This window comes from Dermacentor silvarum, chromosome 2, assembly GCF_013339745.2.
Source record: "Dermacentor silvarum isolate Dsil-2018 chromosome 2, BIME_Dsil_1.4, whole genome shotgun sequence".
In the NCBI taxonomy this organism is placed as follows: domain Eukaryota; kingdom Metazoa; phylum Arthropoda; class Arachnida; order Ixodida; family Ixodidae; genus Dermacentor; species Dermacentor silvarum.
Window position 1 is genome coordinate 185,713,487 of NC_051155.1, and position 21,497 is coordinate 185,734,983.

Here is a 21,497-nt window from a genome sequence, read left to right on the forward strand (position 1 = left end):
TACCCGTGTACTTGGATTTAAGTGCACGTTAACGAACCCCAGTTGGGCAAAATTAATCCGGAGTCCCCCACTTCGGCGTACCTCATAATCATATCATGGTACGTTTTGGCGCGTAAAACCCCATACTTTGTTTAACCAGTCAGTCCATGTCACCTGTGCCGTATGAGTCTGCATCCCCGAGTGGCCCCTATAGCTTACTCAACCGGACTCGTACATTCGCGCTTTTTCTGGAACCGTTTATGTGGGAAACAGGACTTCACAATTACGCGTAGAAAATTTGTGATGCTGAAGGATGAGCCGAATGTTGACAAAATAATAACAATAATAATAAACTGAGCATCAAATAAAGAATAAGTATCAGTGCAGGGGAAAAATCTATTCCCAACTACCTTCGTCAAAGCAGGTGCCACTAAGACTGCCGCTAAGAATGCCACTAAGCATTTGTACCAGTGGCCTGCGTGCTGTGTAAACCGTAGAAACTTCGTACTATATAGTACATAGATCTGCAGAGAGGGACTTATTGTGTTATGTATTTTCGAGGGGAACTTTTTTTTAACGATTGGTAACTGAGCCTGTGTTGTTGAAAAAAAGGAAAGCCTTTATTTTCGAAATCACAGACGTGGAGCTCGCGTGCTCGCAATACACGTTCGTTAGACCATGTACGGACAAGCCTCACTCCCGTTTTCTACTATAAAATAAACAACGACTTTAAAGCTTTCGTACACATGATCAAGTAAAAACACATGCCTTTCGTACACATGCCTCTTTCTTCAGCTTGCCGTTACATTTGAACAAGAAAACGCGAGCATCTCTCTTTTGTGTGTTCCTGCACTGTTTTCTGGTTAAAATGGCTTCTTTCTAGCATGATGACTCAGGCAATGGTATTTTATAACTTTTTTTCGGGTACTTGGTAAATGTGGCAGTGACTTAGCTGCTGTTGCGTGATGATGATTCGACACTAGCAAACTGTATCCCTGCGTTCCAACCCAATAAAGCAGAATTACTTCCAGTAGAAATCCAAGCGTCGATAGCGAGATTTCTGCTTATCAGCCTCAATAGAACTGTGTTGCACTATAGTATACCGGAGACACCCACTGTAAGCTGCTTTAGATTCAGTTAAACCTTACCCATGTACGAAAATAATTTTATCGTGTTCCAAGGGATCTATCCTTGCGTGCGTTTATTATGTGATTTTAAATTGCCTGTATTATAATCTTGATCTGCCTAATGGAGGCCTACCTTATAAAGTGTTTCGTGCGAGTCGCTATAGCCGATAGCGTCATTGACAGCCTTTGTGCCAGGTGTGAAACGCAGAGAACAGTGTTAATATAAGCAGCCATCCCCACAAAAAAAAAATCTTGTGGACACTCTTGGCATTTTAATGCTGCAAAGGAATCCGTCTGATGAACTGCAAAATGAGAACGGACGTCGATCGCAGCTTGGTGAACGTTTGTAGTGACTAGAACAGATATAACCGGTCTTGTAACCTACGTATTCAAGCGCGCTTGCCGTACTTGGCGCGGTCGCATGTCTTCCCTGTCTTCGTGGTGACGATGTGTTGCGGCTGAATTATTACAATGACCTATAGACTGCAGCTTAATCACACGATTGTGAGAGTGCATTGTTTGGAAGCATATTGTCCTTTGTGGTCCTCGAATAACTGCCTCAGAGATGCCATGTATTTTTCGTGCAGCAGGTCCACTTCCTCATCTGTGGGGTTTTCGTTCTTCTCCACATGAATAGGCTTGCCCACTGCAAAAAAAAGAACAAAAGCGGAAGCTTTGTCGTATAATGTGTGCGGCCGGCCGGATGATGCGCACAGAATCAGCGAACACTATAGGACAAAGATGTAGGCCTCAATAAATCGCTGCATTCGCCGATTGTGCATATATATATATATATATATATATATATATATATATATATATATATATATATTGGATAACGGCGCCGCGGTAGTTCAACGGTAAAAGCATCTCACGCGGAATGTGAAGACGTGGGATCGTTCCCCACCTGCGGCAAGTTGTTTTTTCATCCACTTTAATTTCCTTTAATTTATCATTTCTTTAATTCTCTTAGTAAAAACAAGTAATTTCCCCTCTGTTGTCCTTGGTGTCTATGTTTGTTGGCTTTCTATAATATGACTTTATATATATATATATATATATATATATATTGAAGGAAAGTGCGTACGACGTACATACGTTGTATTTGCACATTATATCTTGCTAAGGTTTCGGCTGGTGGCCAGCCTTCGTCAACCAGCCACCAGCCGAAATGTTAGCAAAATATACTGTGCAAATCCAACGTACATCGTACTCTCTTTCCTTCATTATACTACAGGGGCCAGCGTGATTTTATCAGCCACAACTATGTAGTATATATATATATATATATATCTATATATATATATATGTGTGGTGTGTGTGTGTGTGTGTGTGTGTGTGTGTGGTGTGTGTGTGTGTGTGTGTGTGGGTGTGTGTGTGTGTGTGTGTGTGTGTGTGTGTGTGTGTGTGTGTGGGTGTGTGTGTGTGTGTGTGTGTGTGTGTGTGTGTGTGTGTGTTGTGTGTGTGTGTGTGTGTGTGTGTGTGTGTGTGTGTGTGTGTGTGTGTGTGTGTGTGTGTGTGGTGTGTGTGTTGTGTGTGTGTGTGTGTGTGTGTGTGTGTGTGTGTGTGTGTGTGTGTGTGTGTGTGTGTGTGTGTGTGTGTGTGTTGTGTGTGTGTGTGTGTGTGTGGTGTGTGTGTGTGTGTGTGTGTGTGTGTGTGTGTGTGTGTGTGTGTGTGTGTGTGTGTGTGTGTGTGTGTGTGTGTGTGTGTGGTGTGTGTGTGTGTGTGTGTTGTGTGGTGTGTGTGTGTGTGTGTGTGTGTGTGTGTGTGTGTGTGTGTGTGTGTGTGTGTGGTGTGTGTGTGTGGTGTGTGTGTGCTGTGTGTGTGCGTGCGTGCGTGCGTGCGTGCGTGCGTGCGTGCGTCAATAGCTCGCGTTAATAGCTCATAATTAAACTGCCTTATCTTTCATGGAGCCGCAATTCACGACAGGGGTGGAAGATACTCCGCGTGCTCACCGACACTAACGATCTTCTCCCTAAACGGCATGTATCCCCACGTGTACTGCAGCACTCCTCTCCCGTAAAAGATAGGCGGGGCGACTCCCGTGATGCTCTTGAGTTTCTCCTGCAGCCATCGCAGCCAGGAGCCCCGCGGGTTCTTCAGCTGGTAGAAGATGTTGTTCTCGCCGAACGAGAAAACAGGAACCAAGTCGGCGCTGAAACACAAAATAGAGAACATGTGCCTCGCAAACGTGCATGAATGTTAGAAGTCGTATGCTGCGTGTACACGCCTGCTAAAAAAGTGATTGAAAGACCGATTATACAGCCGAACCCGGATATATGGAACCCACATATAACGAATTATTGTGTATGTCGAACAGCTGTAAATTCCCCTTGAAAAATCCCACGCAAATGCATAGGGCTGGTGCACGCGTATATAGAACTCGCGTTCGCCAGCACATTCGATATTTCGAACGCGGCGCCACGCCGAATACCTCAAAGTGCACTCCTTTGTGCACTTTGAGGTCATATGGCACCTGGAGGTGAAGAGAATGTGCAGTCCGTTGAGCCCCATCGACCTGTTTAGCTAACCCGTTTGCTACGTCGAGCGTGAACCTTCCTTCTTTCTGAGTTTCGTGGCGTCGTCGTGTGGGGTGAGTGTCTATTTGTGGTGTCATTTTCCGCAAACGATGGCCACTGCAAGTGTATAGAAAAGAATCAACTTGGACTTCGCAATGAAGTCGAAAGTGATACAGCGTGTTGAGGCAGGCGAGAAGTCCATGGTAGCGGATGAATTTGGCATACCGCGCAGCACATTGAGCGCGCTTCTCAAGAACCAGAAGATAAAGCTACAAGCCGCTGACCAAACAAAATTGGGAGCCTGTCGTGTGCGCGCTCCTGCCCACGAGAAAATCGATAAATGTATTTTTGCGTGGTTTTTGTAAATTCACGCTAAAAACATTCTAGTGGATGGCCCCATGCTAATGGCTAAGTCCAAGTGGAAGACGCAAACTAGGATCAACAATGTTTTTGGCTCCTAAATAAAGTGTGCTTGCTTTTCTTTTTTTTCGAGTAGCGTGCAATAACTTAATGGCCCTCGGATGCGCCAATCGGTGTAAGCCGCAGTTTGCCTCAAGGCCTATTATTTTATATATTGAATCACCTATATATCGAACTTTTTTGTGATTCCCTTCAGATTCGATATATCCTGGTTCGACTGTATAAGCTTATCACGAAAAGAGAACCATTTTGTTTAACCGTATTCACTAGGACTTTTCTTTTTCTTTCTTTTTTTTTCTTTACTTTCACTCCCCTAACTAAAGAACACTGGCCGAGTATCCGGGACTGGCCAACACTGGCGTTTTTCACAAGCTTACACCACAAACTGGTAGACCGATATGCGCCACTAAAGCAGCTGACAATTGAAACAAAAGCACATGCGGCCATATTTGCATTTCGCCTACCACGTCCCGCCTACGCTGGTCTCGCTTGCACCCAATGCTTCCTAAATTCTTTATCTACAGGAGGCCTTGCTGCCGTCCACGCACAAATGGTCACCGGCAACGCAAGCACATAAGACTTCCCATGAAATTCGCCGCCAGTGTTTCAGGTAACCCTTAGGGTTGCTTAAGCTGCAGTTGTCGGGAAGCGTGAGAAGCAGTCAGGGATCTTTGAATGATATCGCGTTCCACTCTTAAAAGAAAAGCTTGAGCGTCCTCCTAATTTTTAAGATCTGATGGTCTAATTGGTTATTTGAACTAATAGTTGTTGCAGTTTCACCTGAAAGGCGAAGCATCAATTGCGATAGCAAATTTGTAGAGAGCTATACGGAGTAATGATAGTAGCTTTATCAGCTGTATAATCTTGGACATGCAGCAGCACCGGCAACACGCAGAACTGTTGCCGACGCCATCGGCGTTTTGCCCGCGTTCGCACAAAATGCGTGCGGCGTTGGGGACTGTTGCCGGAGCCTCTGATATAAATAGGCACTTGGTACCGCAGCTAAACGTCCCCTACCTAAACGTCCCTACCTACACGCTCGCAACAATCGCCTCAGCTGTTCACCGAAAAAATCAGAACTGCTTATAGTCCGGAACAAAACTCCTGCAAACCCGGCTGCCAATATGGCTGCACACATTCAGGTACAGGTAGCTGGACAACCGGTCCCGCCCGTTCCTAAAATCAGAGTGTTAGGATTGCGGATTCAGCAAAACACGCACAACCAAGAAGCCATAACACGTCTCCAAACTACAGCTCGGCAACTACAGAACCTTCTCAGGAGGGTCTCCAACCGACGGCACTGAGTTAAGGAGAAAGATGCCTGCAGACTAATCCAAGCTTTTTTTCTGAGCCGAGTGGCGTATGTCTGCCCTTACTTACATCTCAGGAAGAGGGACTTGGAACGGATTAGCGGTCTAATCCGAACTTTATTCAAACAGGCTCTTGGGCTACCAAAATGGACTAGCACGAAGGCACTCTTGAGTCTAGGGATGCATAACAACGTTGAGGAAATCATAGAGGCCCACAAATGGGCTCAAACAGTTCGATTATCCGGCACACACGCGGGACAGCAGATCCTGGACACCTTGGGGTATCGCCCGGCCTTAGACATCCCGCAACGACACCGGATACCTAACACTATCCGGACCAAGATCATTATCCCCCCGCTTCCCAAAAACATGAGTACTGAAAACAATGGTAGACGCAAAGCTAGGGCGGCGGCACTCTGGCAATGCTACAAAAACCAACCCGCCATATACGTGGATGCTGCTCTGCACCAGTGATGGTCGACACACCATAGCCGTCACTACTGGCGACGGACACACCATCAGCTGTGCGACGGTAAACACATCCTCCATTGTAGAGGCGGAAGAGGCCACCATCGCCATGGGCACTTCCATCCCGGGCACCAAGATTATTATATCCGACTCGAAAACAGTGATTCGTAACTACACCTCGGGTTTCATTTCCCCTCGAGCGTTCAGAATCATCAACAAAGAACTCAATGAGTTAAATGTATAGTTTTTTTTTATTATTATTGCGTTAACATTGTTCTTTCATCTTCACCTGCTACCCATTGTATAATTTCTTGGTACTCCTTTTTTTTTTTGCTACTTCACACAGTCGTTTGGTTTCATTTATCGCGTTATTTATATTGTTAGATATTTGTTCTTTCATGTTTACCCGCTAACAATGTATAATTTCTTTGTACTCCTTTCCCTTTTTGCTAATTTCCTGTACCCTCCCCTCACGCAATACTCCTTCGGGAGCCTGTGAGGTAACTGAATAAATAAATAAAGTTGGTGTGGGTACCCGCTCATGCGGGCAACCCCGGTAATGAAGCCGCCCACCTAGCCGCCCGAGCAGCAAGTAACCGGGAGGTGGGCCTGCCCGACCGGATTGACCGACATGAGGATATCCACACCTTTAACGAAATTACAATTTATTACCGCGAATCGAGGCGAATATATCCATCCCCGCACGAGACATTGACAAGAATACAGGCCACTAACCTCAGGAGAGTACAGACTAGATCTGTACTTAGTCCAAAAAGACTAGCTGCAATGACCGGTGATGAATATCCACCAAACTGCAAACATTGTAACTGCCCCCTGGCGGACCAAGATCACATCTTGTGGGGATGCCAAAAGAACCCTCCCCCGAGAGAACTCTTTCGGCGAGCTCCTTCACACGAAGAGTGGGAGATGAAGACGAAAACTTACAACCCGGAAGACCAGATACGGTTGGCGGAATGGGCTGATAGCGTCGCGGCGAAGCAGACGCCACGCTAGCCCATTCCGCTGGGAAAGAAAACTCCACTTAACCTCGATAATAAAAGTTTATTCTCTCTCTCTCTCTCTGGGTAGTCGCGTTTGCTCTCCGCCGTGCGTTCGCTCCCCGTTAAAGCGCGCGTCCCTCGCCCTTGCGCGCTTTCACTCGCACATGGCCAATGAGAGTTTTTTTTTTTTTTTTTTTTTTTTTTTTTATCGAAGAGTGAGCCCTTAACAGCTTCGCTGTAAAATATTACCGCCCTTCCACTCCGTGAAGATGGTCAAACAGCGAACCATCGAGTGTTACAAGTGTTACATGTGCATGTGTTGCTCGTGATGTAATTGCGTAAACACAAGTAAACACAGATCAACAACAGGAATTTAAATTAAATTGAAACGGTGCGAGGCGAGAAGAGGCAGCGACTTCCGACGCTACTCGACGAGTCTCCAATTCTCTGCTCGAAACCTGCCGAGCCGCCGCCTGAGGCATCGGGTGCAGTCACGGACACCGCGCGCGTTCGTCGCGAACGCGGGGAAACACGGACGGCGTCGGCATCAGCTCTACGCGTTGCGCGTTATCCGAAAGGGCGTGCCACATAGAAACACCTTCTCTTATCGCCTCTTCTCCTCGCGCCCAGAGCCACCTCTCATTGGTCGCCTCTTTCCCCTCCCCCGCGCGCGCCCTTTCATCGGTCGCATCCTCACCCAGCACTCCTCTCCTCTGCTGTTCACGTGACCTCATGTCACCTGAAGTCACATGACACCCGGGCGGCTATCATCCTCTCCTGGTCACATGACCTGCGAGGCGCCGGACAGACGGCGAAGGGCTCGACAAAGAACAGCTTCGCTATTAAAAATCAGCAATCTCTCCCCTGTCGAGGAAATAGGGGTAAGCAAAGCTTGTCGTGTGTTTCTTCGGTGTTCCTCGGAACAATTTGCACTGACGAGTACCACGTTGTGCTCGAACCACAACTGGTCACACGCACTGCAGCTGGCTCCGAAGTTCCAGTTGAGAAACTCGCGTTGAAACCTGGCCATCGCAACGGGGAAGTTGACGCTAGCGTTGCCGAGGCGTGCACCACCGTTTTCGGATTCCTGGAGGGCAAGACGACGCTGACGTTTGGCCTCAGCATTGCGCTCCCGCAACTCGGGGTTGGCGGCTCTTCGCTGACGTTTGGCCTCAACATCGCGCTCCCGCAATTCCAGGTCCGCGGCTCTTCGCTGACATTTCGCCTGGGCTTTGGAAGCCCTCACGCTAGAATAACGGCGATAAAGATGGCGATGATAACGGGGACAAACCCTATGAAAGTTTCCTAAATTACCCTTAACAGCTATCTATTTCTGTAACACAACCTGGACAATTAGCACAAATACTTCATTGGTGCCTCGTGAGATGTTTTGCTAAATTACAGCACGAAAAAGCTTGAAGCCGCGCAATAAAGCGCGGGGGACGCCTGTGTTGAAAATAGCATCTATTTATCACATCGCTAATGACATTACAGACGCATTATTAGGTCATTTATTTATCATTATTAATTGTTACATCACGTGGACGTTATCATTTTATTCGAAAGAGTAACGCCAGCTTTTGTCACCAACTTCTGCGCTACCTCACGAAGCGGCAGCAATTGAAGCTGCCTCTTTCAAGTGAAGCTGCCTCTTGCTGCCTCTTTCAACGGCAGCAAGTATGTACATACATACAAAACCTTTGGTATCGCATACTCAGCGGTTCGCTCCGATCCTGCCACCATTACCGCCCAATAGACTCTGCAGGCAACGTTACTTACCCGCTCTTGAGAGCACATCGGATGAACCCCTTCCGGTTCTTGAGAGTGATGATGTAGCTGTCCTTGTGCGCATCGAGCGATTCCTGGGCCCCTCCCACCGCGATGACGGCGGCGTTGCCCGTTCCCTGCTTAGTCAAGATCCAGTTGAGGCTCTCTCTGTCGACGGAACACAGACCTGCACCGCGTAGAAGCCGGCAAACAGAGTCATGTCAGTCGTTTTTCGGGACTGTACGTAGAGAGAGAAATTTACCGCTCAAGCATTCCGTACAGATGGTTAACCAGCGAAGCGGAAACTTGTGGCCCCGGTGTTTATCACTGGGTTAATCCCGATGGTTCATTAAACGACGGCTTGGTATATAGGCTGCCGGATCCTCGGTACGCAGTTACTGCTTGCGCTCGGCCACCCGGGCCTGTTCTTGTGCCCGGACTGCAACATCGGCAAGGTGAACACGAGCTCTCTCACGGTGCTGCTGTAGGCGCTGGTCTTCGCAAGTTGGCTGCTGTTCGTGAGTTCGAACGATGCGTGGCCTGCCCATGTTGAAGTCGGAGAGGAACTGCTGCACGCGCGCTCGGCTGTGACGGAGAGAACAACGTCACTGACGGCGCAGCCAATGGCGCGCCTCTCTTTCTCTTTCTCTTTTATGTGTGACAAGGGTAGTTCAAGGGCGCGTTACAGGTCCCGGAGCCCACCACCCGGAGTCCACGGGGGTAGGTGCCATTGCGCTTGGACCCTATCTGCACGATCACCAGGATCGGCCCACATTTCTGCGCACATCGGACGGACGGATTTTGGTTGCGCCTAGCCTTATACAGCTTCGCTAAAAAAAAACAGCAGCACGCGTTAAAATTCTTGCATTAGGGAACCACGGGCATCGCATGAGAAAAGATGCCGGAAACATCTGGGACAATTATTTTTTAGAGGCGCTTACTATAGCAGTTGCTTAAGTTGCGTTCCCAGGAACCCGGTGAAATGGGGTCGAGTTGGCCTTTCGGGCCGAAAACTGGCTGTTGGGTTAATTTAAACGCTAGATGGTCGTGAAGAGCGAGCGCCGCGACGAGTTCGGTCAACGCACCTGCAAGGGGAAGGTTGACTCCACGTGGCGCTAGGCGTTAGTTAACAAAAATTGAATTTCTCAAAATAATATCCGTCAGAAAAATCGTAAAGTACGACTTAATCACAACCTACAGGCGAGATAGCGTCGGACTGTAATTTGAGGATACGAGAAAAAAGCCTGATAAGCTATCGCGTTCCACTCTTAAAGGCGAAGCTTAAGCGTCCTCTAATTCTGATGGTGTTTCGATGTACTTTGGTTTTTTATTAATTGTTTGCTGTTGCCCCGAGGCGCGCGCGTGTCCAAAACTTAGAAAGGCTCGGTTTTCAACATTCCCTTCAATGTTGCCTAGAACCAATGTACAGCCAAACACCATCAGAATTGGAGGACGCTTATGCTTCGCCTTTAAGAAGGGAACGTTCGCGAAAGCATTCAAACATCCTGGCTGCTCATCAGACTTTTTTCTCGTATATTCAAATTACAATCCGACGCTATCACGTCTGTAGGTTGTGGTTAAGTAGCACTTTACGAATTATCTGACGGATTTTACTTTGAGAAATTCAAATTTTGTTCACTAACGTCTTGCGCCACGCGGAGGGTCTGTGTGGTCGGGGTGGTGTGGGATTATGTGGTTGGGCATGGTTATTTCTGCCCGACGCCGATGCTTAACGCCTGTAGGCACGGCCTGTAAGCAGCACGGCCTGTAAGCAGCACGGCCTGTAAGCAGCACGGCCTGTAAGCACGGCCTGTAAGCACGGCCTGTAAGCACGGCCTGTAAGCACGGCCTGTAAGCACGGCCTGTAAGCACGGCCTGTAAGCACGGCCTGTAAGCACGGCCTGTAAGCACGGCCTGTAAGCACGGCCTGTAAGCACGGCCTGTAAGCACGGCCTGTAAGCACGGCCTGTAAGCACGGCCTGTAAGCACGGCCTGTAAGCACGGCCTGTAAGCACGGCCTGTAAGCACGGCCTGTAAGCACGGCCTGTAAGCACGGCCTGTAAGCACGGCCTGTAAGCACGGCCTGTAAGCACGGCCTGTAAGCACGGCCTGTAAGCACGGCCTGTAAGCACGGCCTGTAAGCACGGCCTGTAAGCACGGCCTGTAAGCACGGCCTGTAAGCACGGCCTGTAAGCACGGCCTGTAAGCACGGCCTGTAAGCACGGCCTGTAAGCACGGCCCTGTAAGCACGGCCCGTAAGCACGGCCCGTAAGCACGGCCTGTAAGCACGGCCTGTAAGCACGGCCTGTAAGCACGGCCTGTAAGCACGGCCTGTAAGCACGGCCTGTAAGCACGGCCTGTAAGCACGGCCTGTAAGCACGGCCTGTAAGCACGGCCTGTAAGCACGGCCTGTAAGCACGGCCTGTAAGCACGGCCTGTAAGCACGGCCTGTAAGCACGGCCTGTAAGCACGGCCTGTAAGCACGGCCTGTAAGCACGGCCTGTAAGCACGGCCTGTAAGCACGGCCTGTAAGCACGGCCTGTAAGCACGGCCTGTAAGCACGGCCTGCGTAAGCGCGGCCCCGTAAGCGCGGCCCCGTAAGCGCGGCCCCGTAAGCGCGGCCCCGTAAGCGCGGCCCGTAAGCGCGGCCCGTAAGCGCGGCCCGTAAGCGCGGCCCGTAAGCGCGGCCCGTAAGCGCGGCCCGTAAGCGCGGCCCGTAAGCGCGGCCCGTAAGCGCGGCCCGTAAGCGCGGCCCGTAAGCGCGGCCCGTAAGCACGGCCTGTAAGCACGGCCTGTAAGCACGGCGCCCGCACGTCTACCCTCAACGATGGTGTCAGCAACTCAACATGCGCATATGGTTGTCGGCAATATGCACGAGGTCTATAGCATTCCTGTGGAATATAGGTTTCAATGTGTATGCTTTGTCGTAATGCAAAGCATTCTTTGGCTCATCCCAGGCACTTAATTTGCGGTCGGTAGGTTACTCTCTGGCCTCTTTTCGGGGCTCTTCAATAAACAAATCATTCAAGTGTCCAATAGTGGAATCAAACTTCGACCCCTCCCCCCCCCCCCCCCCCCAGCACAACAGCCCATTGCTCTAACCGTTGGCTTACGATCAATTTTTTTTAATAATTAGGCTATCACACGCATGCTTCTCTCACGCCAATGCATGAAAAGCGACCTCTACCGACTGAAGAAGACCCCATGGATGAAATTAAATCCATGCTGGAGCAAAATTTCTAACAATTATAGTCCACGTCGGCGTTGCGGAATGCCCAAGTCGAGATGCCTTCTCTATAGGGATAGTCAACAATCAAGGTCAGGCCGCCTCCGCAGCAACAGTTGCATGCATGCAGAGGACGCAGAATAGGCAGCTATAGCTCTGGCTATAAATGGCACCACCACGTAAATCATTTTAGCGATTATAAAACTGCAGTTATATACTTTGCCAGTGGCAAGATCCACAAACCGCCCTGCAAATTCTAAACAAATATCGACCACCTGATCACCATATTCAAATCATCTGGGTCCCGGCACATTCCTCGCACCCTGGAAATGAGACTTCCCACAATTATGCCCGAGTTTTCGTCAGCCGGGCGGTGGGAGGCCTCGACTTGGGTTCAGCGAGGGATCGCGTGGTGACGTTCCACGAAATTTATATGCACTACCGCGAAGGTAGATTATAATACCCCCTCCACATAAATCGCTGCATAAAATGCAACGAGTTACCTGGAGACAGTTGCAGACTGGCACATTTGCCAACCCTTACACGTATTCTCTAATATGTATAATATCCGGGCTGCTTCTCACCTAAATGCAAAAACTGCGACGCCCATAAAGCGCACCTGACACATATATTGAGCGAGTGCGCCGGGCTAAAGCCTAGGGTGGTACTCCAACTTAACGACACTTCGGACTGGGAGGTAGCAGTGTCCAGCAGGGATCCCGCGGTCCAGCTGCAGGCCATCAACTGGGCTTTGGAGACCGCAGAAAGTCAAGGGCTTACAGTTACCTCACGCCACCTGGCAGAAGAAAGAACCCAGTAATTCAAAGAACTCTAACATCTGACGAAAATAAAATTTTCCTCCAACGAGTGATGCGTGTGGCCCGTCGCACATCACGCACGCGCCAGTTTCTATTCGGCCACACACTCGGGAATGAAATGCGCAATTCAATATTACCCATGCATATGATTTTACCACTGTCTTTCACGTGCGCCACGTCGCATATGAACGAATTGTTTATAAAAGGGAGAGTGCAATAGTTTTTCTCATCATTCCATAGTCGCTGCTAGCGCTTTGAAACGCTGTGTTAGGCTGCACAGTCATCGGGACCGACCCAAGTCTTAACGAAACAAATTAAGACTTTTTTTCGCCGGAGTACAAAAATCAGTCGTCATGCCATTGCCATCATGCTAATGTCATCACCATCGTCGTCTACTTGATGTTGTTGTGACGCACACGATCACCTCGCACACTGAAAATTGATTGACGTGGACAAAGGCCCATCTGGTAACGCTCTGCAGAACACCGAACGGGGCTGGACTGCTAGCACTGCCTGCAAAATGCTTCGCGTGGTCCTCACAGTGCGGGATCAGCACAATTGTTATCTCACTCCCTTTCTTCCATCCCTCCCCATCTCACCCGCCGTAGAATGACAAGCCTGTCACTAAGCTTCTTTAAGGTATTAAACTTTCACTCTCACTCTCCCTGATTACTGCTTTAATCTGTGCTGTCAGCTTGTCACCGAACTGGGGCGTTATAACGTAAAATGATTCCAAAATGTTTTGATTCAATTTCTGCAATCAGCCTCCACGATTGGTAAAAACATTTTCGGGCCACTCCCAACTTCGCCTGTCTGTCACGCGTCGTCACGAAAACCGCGATAGCTCCCCATCTGATATTACATCTACGCACTGATTATGCATGATTAAACCGCACAAAATAAAAATAGTCATTCCTGATTCGACGCCTTTTAACCATTAGCCCTCTGCTATTGGTCCAATGTTTCCGTCTACGCCCACTTCGCCTGTCTGTCACGCGACCTCACAAAAGCGCGAAAGCTCACCACGTCAAAGTGACGTGTACACGAAAAAAAAATGCATTAATATGCCGAACAAAACTGAATTTTTTTTCTAAATAGCCACAGGCTGCCCCGTTCCGAAAGGAATAGAAGATGGCTGCCCGCCGATCGCTCAGGCCCTCGCTACTCGCACCTGCCGGTGAGCATGTATTTTTTTGCGCATGATAAACTTTTTCGCGTGGCAGTAAAACGTTATCGAGCCCTTTCGGCATGCATACGACATCGCTCTGCCAACTCTTCCTTGCTGAGGATCTGTTTTAGTGGCATTCTTATCCTTCCGTTGCACGCCACTGCGATTTTCGACCAGCCACCGCAAGCTAAGTAAGGCGAAGCGGACTAATCGGAGAAGCCGGCACCACCTTCTTCGTACGGTTATCTAATTTCGCTGTGCTGGCTGGGCCTAATCGAAACCCTCTCCACTATAGAGCGTGCTTCTCCTCTTGTCAGCCAATTAGATAAGAAAAACCGCTGAGTGTAGACAATGTTATTGGTTTTGAAAGCGAACAAAGGTGACCTCCTATAAACGAGCAGAGTGTTTGATTGGGTTGTTCAGACAACGCTGCGTGTCCCCGCCCGATGCTTGCGTCGGTGGTTACGTAAATTTGACATCAGCAGTTTGAAATCAAAACAGTTTGGAATCATTTTACGTTATAGCCCCCCCCCCCCCCCCCCCTGCCATCAATACAGCGCGACAAGAACAGTGTTGGGTCGCACTCACCGTAAAGCATCAGCAATTCCCTTTGAACCGGGAACATGAAGTTGACGTTCAAGGTGAGGACGTGCACGCGTATGCCCGGAAAGAGGTCGGAGATACCGGAGGCCTCGGTACCGAAGTTGCACATGGCACCCATGCACATGATGCCATGCGGGTGGTATCCCAGGATGTAGTTCCTAGCCGGAGTCAGATCGCTCGTCTTGACCAGCTTTACCGGGTAGTAGTCCCCGGCATACTTGTGGAGCCGCCCCTCGCGCACCCATTGACTCTGGCGGCCCCCACGCTTAGGCGTGTCGCGGTCGTACAGGTACCTGCGTGAATTTGTTCGCCATCATCCCGTTATTGGGTACTGCGACACCATGGCAACCTGTCACTCACAAAGTGGGCTATTTGCCTGGAGTTTTGAAGCAACCAAGCGCGTGATCAGACCTTTGGTCTGGTCACGTATTGAGAGTTGTCTGTAGAACTATAGCGCTGCTCTGAAGGCGCCGAGAGAGCAAGAACAATTAATTTATCCGTTCAAGATAATGGAGCCAGGCTCGAACCAAAAGCGCAATAAATTCGCTTGACAGGCGTTATAGCCCCCCTTTACATGGCAGTTTAGATATAGAAAACAGCAGTTTTAATTTATAATTGACATAACACGCAATCAGAGGGACATACGAGTGTACACAAAACACTTGATTTGATAAAAAACCAGGTCTTCGATAAATCATGACTTGATAAATCATGTGATAAATCAAGCTAGAGTATCAAGGACAGTGCATCCTCATTCTCTTAAGCTTCGGAGTGCCGAGTGTGCTACAGAAACCCTACACGACGCACCGGATCACACGCGGATTGGTTTTAGAACTTTTGTAGGAGAGCATATGCTGGTGCTGTATATTACGGAGCACATATGTAACGCCCCTTAAGGCTAGGTATTGCCGTGGAAGTGAAGTAGCGGCAGCTCCGCCGTCCACGTCACCTTCCACGCCCTCCTCCCATAAGTCTGATATTTTGAGCTCTCCTTTTCCAGATTCATAATTAACTTCTGTTGAGGCGCTTACGCACCTCAGCCTGTATTGACAAAAAACGTTCTTGCGCTAGAACTGTTCGTAAGAGCTGATGCCAGCCAACTGTAACGTTGGACATAGTGTAACAGGCTGATGAAGGAGACATTGAATATTAGTCTGAATACGACGTCGCTCTTGGGTTTTATACACCACAGGTGGTCTTTCTACAAACATTGATTATTCAATCCCTTAAATGTACGTATCTTGAAGGTGCGATGTGTGATGTACGAGAGAGTCTACAAATCATATATGATGACATCTGCCCAAACGTGAAACTTATATCTCATAATACATTAAGTGACCTATTACAAGACCATTTATTGAGTTTAGCTATAAATACGGTCATTGCGACAGACGCCTCACAGTGTGAAGAAAAATCTGGAATTGGCATTTTCGCTCCTGGTCTAGACTGGTCATTCTCAGTCAGGATTCAGGACTTCTTATGCGTATATGTCTGGCTGAATTTCTAGCTGTAGTGTTATCCCTACGCAAACTAAATTCATCAATATCGACGGTATTCATAATAACGGATTCTTTATCTTTAGGTTCATCGCTCACAGCAAATAGTGGAACTAACCTTTTACGTACATTTAATTTTCTAGTGCCCACCCACATAAATTTAATTAGATTGCTTTGGGTGCCTGGGCCTATAAGGGATTATTCATGAACGAAACGGCTGACAGTCTCGCGACACCGGCCCTCGATGGCCCTGTACTATCATTACTTTCTACATCAGCATACCTAGCTACTGTTAGATTCAGGTGATATGCAATTATTCAAGACTTTTTGAATCCATCCATAGCTAATTCTTCAGAATATCGACGCCTCCTATTCCCTTATTGGCACAAAAATTCCTCTCACACCGCAATTACGGTGTCGAATACCAGTATTAAACTTCTATCGTCACAGGGACTGGTCTGGCGCCCTCCCACCTGTGTCCAGTATGTGGAGAAGATGAAACCATAGATCAGTTTCTCTTAATCTGCCACTGTTTTTCTTCTTTAAGGAAAAACATTTCAGAATCAAGGTTTAGACAACTTGATTGAAATTTTTCGATTCTGAATATTATTTCTCTAGGAGCCTCCTCTCTTGTAAACTGATACAGGGATGTTTGCTCAGCCATGTAGTAATCTAGAGTTGTTTCAGGAACATTTTCTTAATTTCTTCATACATTAATTTTATTGCAATAGCAATTATATGGACTCCACAAGCGGACTTATGCCGTCAGCATTGTCGTCGCCGTCGCCGTGAGGTTCTGTATAGAATCCAACGACGATGAAATTGTCGCCGCGCGCCGTATGCTGTATGTGCGAGTGAAAGCGCGTGAGTGACGCGCGCTTTCACGGGGAGTGAACGCACGGCGGAGAACAAACGCGACTTATTCCGTCTGCGAAAGGTCGTGGGGGGACGGGAGGGAAGGAGGGGAGGCGACGTTTAGCTGCGCCACCAAATGCGTATCTATATAAAAAAAACGTCACAGTTTCGCCCTAAGGGCGAAGCAATGAATGCGATAGCAAAAAAGCAATGTCATACGAAGTAAGGTGAGCGGCTTTAGGTAGCAATATGAATTGTAGTAAACATGAGCTGATTAAGTAAGCAGGTGTGCTGCGGCGTAAGTAGACCGACATGAAGAGAGACTTGATGACCACGAGAAGGCGCGTGTGAAACGGTGGTGTTGATGAGAAGCGCTGCCCGTGGGCAGCGCGTGCGAAGGGACACACCTGTAGCGCTGCACTGCCGATCCGGGCAGCATTGCATGTGTAGCGTGCGTTGGAAAATGTGGCCCGACTATTACTAACTGAATGAACAAGCGTGGTGTGAGCGCGCACAAACAAACATGAATAGATCACACTGAATGACTGCAGACAGCGACCGTCAAAACTCTGGCAGCAAGCGGATACGCCGCAGCGGCGAAGGTACGTGCGGTCTATCGCTTCAACGGAAACTGAGCAGCGAATGCACGGCGCATAAAGGTCAGAGCCGTGTGGAGATAAGAGACGGTGCGAGCGAGTGACGAGCGCGGTTGTTGGCAGAGTAGAAATGCGCCCCCCCCCCCCCCCCGCTCCCTCCGGCGCTCGCTTCCCGCTTCCTTGCTTGCGCGTGGAAGATTGAGTGCGTTCGCTCTCCGTGACAGCGTGCGTCCCCGCACGCTTCCGCTCGGGCATACGGCGCGCGGCAAATATTTTATCTATACGGAACCTCACGGCGACGGCGACGGCGACGCCGACGGCAGAAATACGGTAGAAGTGTCCATATAATTGCTATCGCAATAAAATATCGCAGTTTCACCCGAAAGGCGAAGCATCAATTGCGATAGCAAATTAGTAGAGAGCTATACGGAGTAAGGATAGTAGTTTTATCAGCTGTGTAAACTAGGACATGCAGCAGCACCAGCAACGCGCAGAACTGTTGTCGACGTCATCAGCGTTTTGCCCGCGTTCGCTCCGAACGCGCACGGCGTTGGTGACTGTTGCCAGTGCCTCTGGGGGCGACTCGGAGGTCTTCGAGGAGAACAGAACAGGACACTCGTCGAGCAGCGTCGGAAGTCTTTACCACCTTCGCTCCTCGCAACGTTTTGTAGCGTTAGCTACACTGGCCTAGCCAAGCCCGTTTCGCGCGGCACATCAAGAGCCGTGCTGCGCATGCGCAAGGATCAGTGATGTCACACGGCTTGCGCACCGGAGGCACCGGAGCCGGCACCTCTCGCGCACTCCGCCGCCGGTCTGCGCATTCCAGAGGAGTGACGTCGTAGCCGTGGTAGACACACTGGCGCCGGCGCGCGCTCGCTGTGGAGTCGCCGTCTGACACTGCGCTGGAGCCGCTGCGTTTCTGACTGGCGTTTGCCAGTGTGGTATAGCCACGGAGAAGGAGAGCGCAAATGCTGCTCAACAGCGCAGAAGAACGGAGAAGCTTGACTCATCGGATCCCGAAGTAGTTGCCTGGCAATTAGCGGTTGAGCGTAGGAGACAACCAGGAAAGCTAAGAATAATCAGCTGAACCTTTGCTAACGCTACGTATATCCTGGCATAGCCGAGCTAAGCCACTGCAACTTTTTATATAAAAACGCATTTGGTGCCGAAGTTAAACGTCGCCTCCCCTCCCTCCCATCCCTCTACGGCCTTTCGCACGACGGAAGAAGTCACGTTTGCTCCATATATATGGTGATTGTAAAGGAGGAAAGAGACGCTTAATTCTGCAGCCCTTCAGGGAGCACGGCGCAGGATGCGCGTTTGCTCTCCGCCGTGCGTTCGCTCCCCGTGAAAACGCGCGTCCCTCGCCCCCTTTCACTCGCACCAACGCCTCCTATAAAGACATATATATAGGAGGCGTTGCTCGCACATACAGCATACGGCGCGTGGCAACGATTTCATCGCCGTTTGACGTCATACGGAACCTCAACTCATGTCGACGACCACGCCAACGGCAAAAATCCGCTTTGAGTGTCCATATAATTGCTATCGCAATAATATGTATATGTATATATGTGCTTATGTTACCGGAACGAGTGTAAAGTCGAATCTTGTACCCGCCCTTATGTAATATCCCTAAGATCGGGGGTCTTTAGGGAAAATAAACTGAACTGAACCCACGACCTTTGGTGGGAGTCGAAGCCGCAACCTTGCGTTGTACGCACTTATGACGAACATCATTGGTTGTTGCAATCATACAATGCATCAAAGCATTTCGGTCATGTAGTTACTCAACGACTGAAAGGGCACAGGCATCGTTCGCTGGTCGCAATGGTTTCGCATTCAGCCACGTAGGGATAACTAAGTGACCCTTGAATTGTTCAACCTAAAAGGTACAGCGAAGGTCTGGTTTGAAATCCACGAGGAAGAACTGACTGGTTGGACACTGTGCGAGGAAAGGCTTCGGAGTTATTTGGCAGGCCTGTAGGACGTCAGCGCGCCGCCCAAGAGGAACTTGCTTGGCGTGTCCAGACCTACACTGAATATTTCCTTACGTACATTAAGGACGTGTTCGCTCTGTGCCGCAAAAGCATGTTCGAAGCAGATGTCCGAAGCTGATAAGGTTATGCATGTCATTAAGGCCACAGCGAATGATGCCTCTCACCTCCTTTTTTTTAATCATCCATTGTACAAGCTATTAATACCGTAATAGTATTATTGACGAAGGCGGCTGGTAAATGGCAAATAGTACTTACGAACAAAAAGCTTTGTGAATTCCACTCCTCAACTGAAAACGGTGGTTCTTCAGGTAAATCTTCCTCCTTAACTGCGCATGCACGAATCGCTCATTATAACTCGTTTCAATGGTAAATCTTATGTTCTTCCAGTCAATCCGACAGCCAAGCTAACTTTCACTTGGGACTGTTTTTCTAACTTTCCCGAATGTAACTTCAGTTTATAACGTTTGAGACAGTTTACCAGATGGCGTATAGCAGCGGTATCCAGTAGTAGTTCGTGTAGAAGAAGACGTAGGCAAACACAGCGCTCCAGAAGAACCCTCCGAACACGAAGGACACCACGAGGAAGAGCACACCCGCCGTCTCCAGCCGTCGCTTGAGCGGCACGTTCAGCGGCGCGAACTCCACACCCAGCACCTTCATGGCAAACTGAGGTACCGTGCCTCCTCCAAGGATCTCTGCAGGTGCTGTCAAGACGAGAGAAGCAAGCTATGAGTTTTTGCGAGCACGTCGTTATCTACGCGTTGTCTTGTTCCAATAGTGGAGTCGCTTCGTGCATTCCGCAAGGGCGAATAATGTTGTCCAACACTCAGAAAGCGAGACACTTGTGTCTGCTGCCTACACACGTACAAGATACGTAGGTATGCACACACACTCAAACACCTCTTACAGCGTACCTGGAACATGCCTGTTCACCCTGTCTTATCGTACACCCTTTTGTAACGTTTGATTGTCTATATATGGCGCCTGGAGGTGTGCTATAGGCCTACGCTTAAATATGAATGCCAGAATTCGCAGGTTTGCACAAACGGTTAAAATGAGCACGCTCGAAGATTGACATGCCAGAAAGAAAATTCGTAGAAACACGCGGCAAGTTCGCGCATGATTGGCAGGGCATTGCGGGCATCAAATGCTCTGCGTCGAGCAATATCGAGCACGATTCGGGTGAATAAAGCGGAGGAATGGAGGCTGGAGGAATGGAGATATTAATTTTCAGTGTCCGACGAAATGCATGGGCGTTCCAGTTAACTTTGCGCTTCAATGCATAAAGCAGCGTTTTCCTCAAACGGGGAGGTGGCGGAGGCCAGGGAAAGGCTGCGCTGACAGGGTATATTTATAGGGATTCTGCAATATCTACCATCGAAGCAGCCGTTTCTTTGCACCTTAAGTTTCCACTCCATTCACGCAAAAACACTTAACACCCTTATGGGTGTATAAAGGGTGTTTGGTTAGTCCCATGAATAACACTCTCACCCTTAAGGGGTAAGACTCGACGAACAACAACAAGACATACATACGAGACTACCACCAATCTACGGGGATGCACCATACCTACGAAACGCGACCTTCAGAAAGCCTACCATCAGATCCCTGTCGCACCCGAAGAAGTTCAGAAGACCGCCACTGTCACACAATTTCGCCTTTTTTTTTTTTAATTCATGCCCTTCGCCCTACAAAACACCACGCAAAGTTTCCAGCGCTTTGTTGACGTCATTCCTTGCGGCCTGTCTTTTGTTTTTGTCTATCTTTATTACGTCATTTCGCCAGCTCACCTTCATCCAACCATCTCAAACATATCCGCCTTGTTTTCAAGCGTTTCGCCGAACGTGGCCCGATTATTGGAATTCTTTGGAACTATCGGGTCACCAGGTCGACACCAACGGCATTCGTATCCTCCCCCACAATGTGAAAGCTATCACAGATGTTCCGCGTCCCGAATCATCGCGACAGTTACGCCGTTTCCTTGGGCTCCTCAACTATTATCAAAGGTTCAGTTATCGATGTGCCGCTATCATGCGGCGTCTTGAAGCCCCGCTCTGTCCCACAGGATTTGTAGCAACTTGCCTGAAGTGGTGTGATTCTGCCATCACCATCTTCGTCACTATAAAAGAGCAAGCTTCTGCACC

General features: G+C 49.0%; 1 protein-coding gene across 1 annotated transcript; it reads right to left on the reverse strand.

Annotated features, from left to right (window-relative positions):
• Positions 1-748: 748 nt before the first annotated feature.
• On the reverse strand, positions 749-20,066 carry LOC119442289 (2-acylglycerol O-acyltransferase 2-A). The gene is made up of 5 exons (XM_037707109.2): positions 19,832-20,066; positions 14,392-14,699; positions 8,604-8,778; positions 3,062-3,261; positions 749-1,752 (listed from the first exon to the last, which is right to left on the reverse strand). Exons 1-5 carry the CDS (start codon positions 20,011-20,013, stop codon positions 1,601-1,603), a joined length of 1,017 nt encoding a protein of 338 aa, XP_037563037.1. The 5' UTR covers positions 20,014-20,066; the 3' UTR covers positions 749-1,600.
• Between the last annotated feature and the right edge of the window lie 1,431 nt (positions 20,067-21,497).

Excerpts from the sequence above, each read along its gene's own strand:
- LOC119442289 (XM_037707109.2), bottom strand. The coding sequence starts at position 20,013 with ATGAAGGTGCTGGGTGTGGAGTTCGCGCCGCTGAACGTGCCGCTCAAG. Across the intron at positions 14,700-19,831 it reads CCGCTGCTATACGCCATCTG|GTACCTGTACGACCGCGACA; the intron begins GTAAACTGTCTC and ends AAATTCACGCAG. Across the intron at positions 8,779-14,391 it reads GGAATTGCTGATGCTTTACG|GTCTGTGTTCCGTCGACAGA; the intron begins GTGAGTGCGACC and ends TACGCGGTGCAG.